Raw genomic sequence first — 9,601 nt, 5'->3', positions numbered from 1 at the left:
GGTGCTCCAGGTGTATGCCTGGATCCCAACCCCCATTTTTTGGTTTTAGAAGTTAAACAGAGAAGCCAGCATTAAGACCTTGAAAAGTGAGTGAGTCAGGCCAGCCACTTCTGATGTCTTAATGGTTGAAGCTTGCATTTTTCAGTAACAGCTTGTGGTATAGATCTGGCATTGCTCTATTCTTGAAAACTTGGGGAAGGTTTTACAACATAAGAAGGCAGCATACATCCAAGGCTGTGGTATAAAAGGGGCGGGGGGAGGAACAGAGTTGGATCCAGACTAAGCTAGTCATGCTTAGTCCCATTGAAATCAAGTGGGAAGTTAGTTGTCTTAACTTTGGTTTCAGTGGGGCTAAGTATGGATTCAACCCACATCTGGCAAATTTGCATAAATACAAAAGGCTGGCAGGAAATTGTTCAAGTCAAGATTGATTGATGTGCTGGATGTGATGAGCCTGTCCTACAGCTGGGGCTACACTAAAGGGCAAAGGAACCTGCATTATACAGTCAGATACCTGATCCTACTAGCACAGTAATCTACACTGATTGGCAGCAGCTCTCCAGGGTTACAGGCAGGAATATTTCAGTGTCTTACCTGGGGAATGAGCCTGGGACCTTCTGCAGTGCAGAACTAGTGCAAGAGAACGACAGCTCCCTGCCCACCCAAATACCCTTGGTATCTTCTAGAATGACACAGGTGAGAATTTACCTTGCCTGCCCAAGATGGTACGTTGCAGGAGGCAGAGTTGAATCTTGGGGATCTGGGTTCAAATCTCCCTCCAGACATGGACGGATTCTATCCCCGTCTGTAAAAACGGACATGCATGAGGATGTGGAACACTTTGCCCAAACAAGTCTGGATCAGTCATCGCCAACCTGGTGCCCTCCAAGTGTTCTGGAATGCAATTCCTTTCAGTCCCAACTCCCAGGGATGATGGGAATTGTAGTCCAAAGCACCTGGTGGGCACCAGGTTGGTAAAGACTGGTGCCTGGGTACACAAAGAAGATGGTGTTCACCTCTTAAACTGGACGCAACACTAACACCTTGGCAAAGATGGAGAAATCAAGAGCCCAGTTGTTGGTTTTTTTTATAAAAATTTATTTATGAACATTATCTCTTGAGGGACAACAGTATCTCTGCGCTTCTCTCTGTACATGCAACTGTAGAAAATAACATCTGTATTCGCTTTGTCTCTTTCTGCAGGAAGTTGTACAGCTAAAGGACAGTTGTGTGGTGGCAGAACAGGGGCCTCGGCAGCACCAGCACCACCAAACAATATGTACACAAACTACATTGTAAAAAAAGAGTAAAGTACATTGTTACATTACAGACAACGCACCCCGCCGCTGTTTTAAACCCCACATTCTACGCAAGTCACACTAGTACAAATAGAAGGTTGTGAATTGACCTGTGAGAGTTATTTACATGTATATACACTGTCTGGTAGAAGCCTTTTAACAAGGAGGGGAATTTACACTGAAGTCCAAATCAACAGAGCGCATGTGTCAAAGGGTGTTATGCTCATGCTAGTATCCTGGTCTTAAAATTGAGGATTTTAGAAAGTCTTTCCATTCAGGGATATAAAAATAATAATAAAGGGGGTGGGCCTACACTGTGACTCAGGGCTATATCCTTGTGTGGTTATAAAGGAAGTTTCTGAACAGGGCAGACTAGCTAAACCAGCCATTCCTTTCCTTAGCCCCCCTGGCTGTGAATGGAGAACAGTACAGTGCTTTTAAATTGTTCTTGTGGAAACACAGGGTAAAAGCGACCGGCGTTTCTTCCAGGGCACAGAATGTTCACTCCCAAGGCTCTAAAGCGTTGGAACACAAACATTTACAGGCAATGTGTCTCTCGCATACAGACACCCACCATGGAGGACCCAAACAGTCCAGTAAGCAGCACAAAAGCAGTTTGCTAGGGTGAGAGCAAAGGAGCTAGAGGTAGGCATGAAAAACCTATGTGTGAAGGATGGGCATATGGGAGCCAATCAGCAAGGGAGATATAGGTGGCTGGGGTGGCATTGGCAGGAGATGACATCTTTGGGAAGTCAAGTTGTTACCCCATCGATGTTAGAGGCTGCTCTCAAAGCCCCAGAATTCTGACCAATGGTGAATGAGAAGGCCATTTGGAAGATCTCCTTGCTTAGGGCAAGGTTAGCAAATGTCTGCCACAGCTACTGCCATGCCTTTAAAGCAGCAACAAACACTTCAGAGGAGGCAACTGTCTTGAAACTTTTAAAATATCATATGTGTGTAAAAGTAAAATATAAAATAATCTTCCTGACCTGTTCTGTGTATGTTTTGGGCTTTACTTCTTTTTAAAAATGTCAAACTAGCATCTATCTGCTAGACGGTTTTTTCCTCCAAAAGGTTTAAAGAAAGATGGGTTTTCCTCTACTAAACTGTATTTCAAAAGGAAACTTTGCTGCTATGGCATGATGTGGGACTGATGGCTTGTTAGCTGCCTGCCTTCCCCTTCCCTGCAGTCTCCTAAAATGGTTCACAGATTATCAAGCTGCCACCCCACCCAGTGACTCAAACTAGAGAGAGAAGCAGTGCCAAAGGAACACCTGGTCTGATACAAAACATTTTTTGGAGGAGTGGGAGGAACTCCTACCAAAGTGGGTCAGCCAATTAAGAGGAGGGCAGACTGACCAGGCACTGAAGAGAATGGCTTTTAACATCAACAAGCACTTTGCTTCCCTCTCACATAGTCACCAGGGGCAAGTGTCTGCACACCTAAGAATACGTAACAAGGACTGGGCATGATCAAGCAACCCACATTGCAACACTCTTGCTGCCTGCCTTAGCTAGGGGATTTACACTGATGGAAAACTGGGGAGCAATGGGTTCTCTTCAATCACAGAAGATGCAAAGAAGCAAGGTCTCTCAGAGAATGTCACACACCAGCCAGAAAGTGGGCCTAGAGCTCAATTTAGCTAAACCAAAAGACCAATGAAATGATGTTCTCTGCTAACACAGGAACCACACAATGCAAGGCATTTCCCCCCTGCAACGCAACATGCACTTTTCCTGAATGGTGAGGATTTAGGAACAAGTCCTTAAGCTACAGAACCACAAATTCCTCAGCCTGTCTCCACAAAAATTTCCCTCTGGGGGAATATAATCTTTGTTTCTCTAAGCCAGGCATCCCCAAACTGCAGCCCTCCAGATGTTTTGGCCTACCACTCCCATGATCCCTAGCTAAGAGGACCAGTGGTCAGGGATGATGGGAATTGTAGTCCAAAACATCTGGAGGGCTGAAGTTTGGGGATGCCTGCTCTAAGCCATCCTCTTGCCCAGAATGATTCACTGGTGGCTACACATCTGGAAGGGGCTACATAGTGTGCCACAGATGCTCAACATGATTTTCTGCAACTGTTCAGAGTACAGAGCCAAGGCAACATCAGAAGGCAACTATGGAATAGGAAACAACACAAGCCCACAACACAAGCCCTTCTGCCGCAGTTCAGAAGGGGGTATATTTTTAGTTCTGTTAGCTCAACTCAGGAATACTCTGGCCTCATCTTGCACTCCAAGGCAAGAGTTGTAGAGCCCAAACTATCAAACTGCGAACGCTTCAGCCTGCTGACCACCAAATTAGCAAGCAATCCAGCAGGCCTCCACTAACAATGGGAGAGCTATGTCAGGACAAGGAGAATGTCTGCATTGAACTTCCCAAATTTGAAGTTCTAGCATATTATCAGCAACTCATACCCTGAGAAATGTTGGGCCAGAAACCTCTTCAGTAAAGAGGAAGAGATGTTGGGGCTTACAGGGCCCCTTGCTTTGCACATTTGCCTTCTCAAACAGCATCTGAGGCTGGGGGCTGCTTCCAAGCACATCCTTCTGAAGCACCTGTGTCATTTTGTCACAGCTTCAGGCATTGGTTTGAGAAATGGCTTCAGCTGCTCTCCCCCCCTCATCCACTCCGCACCCTCCCCAGCCCACAGGGGCCCTGGTTCACTCCATCCTGTCATGAGGAGGCAGGACTCTCACAAGTCTGAATGTGCAAGGGCCTGCCTTCTCATCCCTTTAGACCCTTCCAAGGCAACCCTGTTTAAATCTGTTATGTAGCTGCAGATTCTGCAGAGACAATGGGCACCGGGTCAAAACTGGGAAGGAAAGAAAACGGGTGAGCATAAAAACACGAGCATTTGGCATGCTCTGCTCTTGCCTGTTTTGCAGGCTGCCTGTTCCACAGGATCAACAAGGCCACATCCCTCACCCCTTTGGCCTCTGTATTGGTGTGTGTTGCTTTTCCCTTCCCTGGGGGTGAGCAGTGGGAAAGGGGTGGGTGGTGGTGGGAGAGTGCTGCCTAGGGTGAACTATACATACAAAGGTAATTTTAATTAATTTATTTATTTCTTTACACATGACTGAAAGTGATGTTACAGTACATAAGTTATTTACAACTGTGCAGTAATGTGTTGCAAAATAAATTATCTAGAAGGCAGCAAAAGTACATTGTTAATGAATATAAAAACTGTACAGCTTTTATGGGATACAATTTATCTTTATACGAGTATTGGCTCTTGTAGTGTTTTATCTTTTTTTTTCAAGTTATGTTCTCAGAAAGAGAAACAAAATGCCCAAGATTAAAGGAAAAATATATATATTTATATATATTTATATATATATATATATTTATAAACCATACGGATTTTACTCCATTTAAAAACTGAATTGCAAAGTCCTTGCTCTGCGCCACTTATTGTACAGGGTCAGGTGGCTGCTGCCTCCCCATGGTTTTGAAGGATACCTGGAGCATGTCCTGGGTCTTGAGTCCAGTGGCCTGGCCCTTGTCTGTGCCACCTCCAGGGCCTGGCTGAGTGCTCTCTTCTTCTTTTTTTATCATCAACTTATTTTACTGTAGCCTGGATGCAAGAAGAAACCAAAGAACTCTCCCACCCCTCCCCAGAACCCACCTACCCCCACAGTTTTGCCCTGCAGTTTATCTGAGGAAAGATCCACCCACAGGCAAATGGGGGGGGTGGGAGGAATCAAAGCGCTTGAAACAACTGCTGTGATTGTGAGTGTCAACGGCCCTGGTCACCTCCCTTCCGTTTGGCAGCCGATGCAGCACAGAGGGGAGTGTCTCAGGATTTCTCTTGCTCCCTGCTTCCATCGGTCTCTCTCCTTCCTCCCTCCAGTCTGGTAAGATGCTGCTGTGCGCAAGCTGCCTACCTTCCGACACAGCAACTGGTGTGAAAGGAGCTGCCTGCACCTCACCTTCCCCTGCTCCTGCTACCTGGTGTGCAGGGAGACAGTGTGAAGAAAGTGCCATTTATTTTCTCATTGATTTTTTTTCCTGCTTCCTCCTTGTCTGACTTGGGATTCATCAGCAAGCGGTTGGGGTGTGTGTGAGCGCCTGCACCCATCCTCAGGGGGCACCCACCCATGCCAGTTTGCAGTGAGAATGTCTCCAGGCTTGGTACTGTCATGCCGGCAAGAGCACAAAGTCATCGTTCACGTCCACCATTGGCACGTAGAACGAGGGCACCTCGTTCACACAGAGCGATTTGTGCCCTGCAGGGTCCAGCTCCTGCACCTTCAGCTGCCATTCCATTCGCTGCACTGCATTTAAGGCCGCTGCTTCATGTTGCTGTCGCATCAACAGGCAAGTCTGGACCAGAAAAGAAAACCAAGCACAATTAGGTTGGGGGGGAGCATTTAAAATGCTGATGTTAGCCTGGGAACAGCCCAGGACCCATAGAGCAGGGATAGCCAATCGAGGGCCCTCCAGATGATGTTGGACTACACCTCCCATCAGTCCCAGTCAAAATGTTCAAGGGTTAGGGGTGGTGGGAGGTGTAGTCCAGCAACATATTGAGGGCACCATGTTGGCTATTCCCGTGGACTGTCCTCTTGATAGAGATCTTCTGGGGTCCCAATTTCTGTTTTTAGCTATCTGTTGTTGAAGAAGTTTCCATCTCACTAGGGTTTTGGCATTTAATTATACCGCTGTTAATTCCTGCTTTTCTGACTGCTACTTTTTACTGTTTTATTCATTAGTGTTTTGTTGTAAGTTGTGCTTTTCTATTGTTTCATCTTATTCTTGTAAAAGCAGAATGTTAACCATAAATAGGATCCAAAGGCCAAGGAGCTCATTTCAGAGAGAACCTAGGTCCTCAGATAGTAGCTGGTGTGTGAGGAGATTCTAAGCAGGCACTATGATCTCTCTTCTTGGGCCAATTAAGGATGAGATAAGGAAAGGGCCAGGAATAAGGCATTCAGTCAATTTTTAAAAGTAATACAGCAGGTTATTAAAATTTAATTGTTAATGCAAGTACTTATAAAAGACAGCAGGCAGCAAACATCAACTCAGAAGACACATTCATTCTTCTCTCACACACAGAAGGGGATGTCTCATCACAGATGGTGCCTGCTGTGCTGAGTGTGTGCTTCCTCCAAAAACAAGGAAAGAATGCTGCTTTCTTCAAAACTATGAAGTATATATGTAGGTTTAATTTATTAGAACGTCTTTTTTACATCAGGCAAGAGCCTTGACAAATTTTCAAGTTCTGAAGAAAGGGAGAAGGCAGCAAAAGGTAAGTGGTTGCTGATGGAGAACACATGCTTGGGTACGACTGACTGAAAACATTTACATTACTGATAAATAGGCAACGAGGCATTAGCAAACCTGGGAAATGAACTCAAGAAAAGCAAATGTTTTTGAGTTTCATGAACAGCCTGTTATCAGAAATGTAAACATTTCCAGTCACTTATAACCTAGTACGTTTTCTGTACATTTCAAAGTCTAATGTAAAAAGCAGCTGACTGTATGGGAGGGAATGAAAGAAGGAGTTGTGCCATTTGCAACTGGACCTGCTTTTTACAATGCTTACTTGGAAGGCTGGGAACAGGGAACATTAACTGTGGTGTGCCTTCTCCTCCAGAACTGATACCATTGGGGTTGTGTCAGGCACCAAGAAAGAGGTCTCCTGACTCAGAGAAGGTGGACGATGAGCAGCTAAGTGAACTTGGCAACCCCAACAGAATAGTTTAAGGGAGAAGATAGGATGGGAGCAGAGGAACTGACAGTGAAGAGCCAGCTGAAACACCACCAGATGAGAGGGGCATCTGGAGTAATGGGCCCTGTGAGCCTGCTCTGCGATGGGAAAGCACACAATCAATAGGGTGGGTGTGTGCTCAGTCTACCCGGAGTACGGCACAGTGAGATGTGGACTTATTGTAAGGTTAACCTCAAATGTTACCAGTTCTCGGGAGTGGGAGTGATGCAGAGGCACAACCTCCAAACCATGAAATAGAGGCAAACCTCAAAAGATGTTGAAGAAAAAAGCATTCTGACTGTCAGATGTGAATCATAATGTATTTCAAGTGTACCCACTCTTCGTCTGTGGCAATAATACCGTCTTTATTTCTTGGATGAAAAGTATATTTGCATTTTGTAACAGCACATGAAAGCTCCGCTTGGAAAATATGGAAACCTTGAGTGCATCATACCTTTTCCGACACAGAAGAGCCCAAAGGTTGTTACCACAGCTCCACTGGCTACTGGTCTGTTTCTGGGCACAATTCAAAGTGCTAGTTATGACCTATAAAGCTCTGAAAGGATTAGGTCCAGGCTATTTGAAAGACCATATTCTCCTATACAAACCTGCTGGGGCTCTGAGATCTTTGACGGAGGCCCTTTTCTCAGTCTGCCACCCTCATGGGTACACTTGGTGGGGATGTGGGAGAGAGCCTTCTTGGTGGCTGCACCTAGACTTTGGAACTCCTGTCCTGGAGCAGATAGACTGTCTCCCTCCTTGTTGTCCTTCTGCTGACAGGTGAAGACCTTTTTATTCCAACAGGCCTTTAGGAACTGATTGTTTTTAAGGAAAGCGCTGGTGCTGTTATGTTTTTATTGCTGTTGTTATTTGTACTTTTAATAAATCTTTTTATATATTGTCTTAATTCTATTTGTGTTTAATAACTTTTTAATACTTAAATTTTCTGTTTTTCCATTTTATCTGTAAGCTGCCTACAGTCCCAGTCAGGTTAAATGCAGGATGTAAACAAACAAGAAACAAACAATCTGAAGCTGCCCTAATTTTTTCCTGCATTGTTGGGGGTTGGACTAGATGAGCTTTTGGATCCCTTCTAACTCTACAATTCTATGATTCCAGCTGGTTTGTGTCCATGTTAACCATGCTCAACACCCACAGCACCTTCAACTGGGAAGCATCAGATGCATTGTGTTAGAGATGTTCTGTGGTGACAATTATTATTGCCCCACCCCCACCCTTCTGGACAGAAATCACTCCACACTTCAGGCAAGAGGGCCTACTTCCCAAGCAAGCAGCAGCAAGTGGTGAGAACCAACTTGCTTCAGAAGAAGTCTTTATTTCCAACCCTCTCTACTAAAATGCGGAGGGGGGGGCGGTTTTCCCCAAAGACCTGGTGCTGCCAATGCCTTGGCTTTACTGCTCACCTTCATCCGGTCATACTTGTCATCCACATCCTGTAACCACGAAATGAACTGGCGAGCATTGAAACGATCTCTGACGGATTTGTTTTCATCTCCCTGAGACATAGAATGAAGGGGAGTTTAGGAGAGGCAAACACAGACCAAAATAAGTTCTGAGCTAGTTTTCTCTCCCTCCCCCCACCACACTCTCTCTCACAAACAACTATGACTCACGGCAGAAGAGTCTAAAGCATGCAGGTGGAGGGGCTTCTACTTCTGCAATTCTGCTGGTCCTTTGGAAGAGAATCTCCCTTGGATCTTTCAAATTGGGATAACCGATATGATGCCCTCCATGTGTTTCTGGACTACAAATCCCATAATGCCTGACCATACTAGGTGGGGTTTATGGGAGATATAGTCCAATATCCAAAGGGCACCATACTGACTACCATTGTTTTAAGCAAAACCCTCACCCCTCCAGCTATGTGGCATCAAGCATCTTCCTTTCTTAGTGCATGTATTGGGAACTGAGCTCTAAATCAGATGAAAAAGATCAATACAATGGAGAGCTAATAAATTTTCCTTAACCCGCCTAGTGCATGGGGACCGACGTCTGCAATGCAGCACTTGCTTCCCACTGAAGTGACAGCTTTATGGCAAGCAAGCAAAGCGGCTGCAAAGCACGTGGCCAGTAGGAGGTGCTGGTGTCATTGCTCTGTTCAGCTGCAGCCACTTGTAAATTCTTTTCTTGCTGCAAAGCAACACAGGGTGCTCAAGTCTGACTCATTTACAGCTTCAGATCTTTGGTACTTGCTGGTACTAAGATTATTTTGGGGTTGGGAAGAAAATGCAGGTGGAGAACAGAGCTTCAGTTTCCACTATCCCATAGTTGCCCAGCATTTCTTTTTTTACTTGTAAAAGCTCTGAAGCAACATTACTAGCTTAACGAGAAGATGCAATAAAGAATTACAAAAGCAAACACCGTGTGGATAATTTAGTGTTGCTCACCAGGAGACCTGCTCTCTCTCTCTCTCTCTCTCTCTCTCTCTCTCTCTCTCTCTCTCTCTCTCTCTCTCTCTCTCTCTCTCACACACACACACACACACACACACACACTTTTGAAGAATTATTCGATCCAGCCAAAGTACAAAGAGTGCAGATTCTTTTGGGCACAGGCCCAATGCAC

At 45.3% G+C, this 9,601-nt stretch overlaps 1 protein-coding gene across 9 annotated transcripts in view; it reads right to left on the bottom strand.

Moving 5' to 3' along the window:
- Positions 1 to 4,345: 4,345 nt before the first annotated feature.
- ANKRD11 (ankyrin repeat domain 11) overlaps positions 4,346 to 9,601 on the bottom strand; it is a 213,059-nt gene continuing 207,803 nt past the window's right edge. For all 9 annotated transcript variants that reach the window (XM_035116920.3, XM_035116923.3, XM_088671966.1 and 6 more), the window contains 2 exons: positions 8,440 to 8,532; positions 4,346 to 5,628 (listed from right to left, as the gene is read on the bottom strand). In XM_035116920.3, the coding sequence (XP_034972811.2) occupies positions 5,443 to 5,628; positions 8,440 to 8,532 (279 nt within the window). In that variant the 3' untranslated portion in view covers positions 4,346 to 5,442. The remainder of the gene's footprint in view (positions 5,629 to 8,439; positions 8,533 to 9,601) is intronic.

The sequence above is a fragment of the Zootoca vivipara genome, chromosome 6, assembly GCF_965207765.1.
Source record: "Zootoca vivipara chromosome 6, rZooViv2.hap1.1, whole genome shotgun sequence".
Lineage (NCBI taxonomy): Eukaryota > Metazoa > Chordata > Lepidosauria > Squamata > Lacertidae > Zootoca > Zootoca vivipara.
The sequence above is the reverse complement of the archived record's forward strand: the minus strand, read 5'-3'. Positions and strand labels throughout refer to the sequence as shown.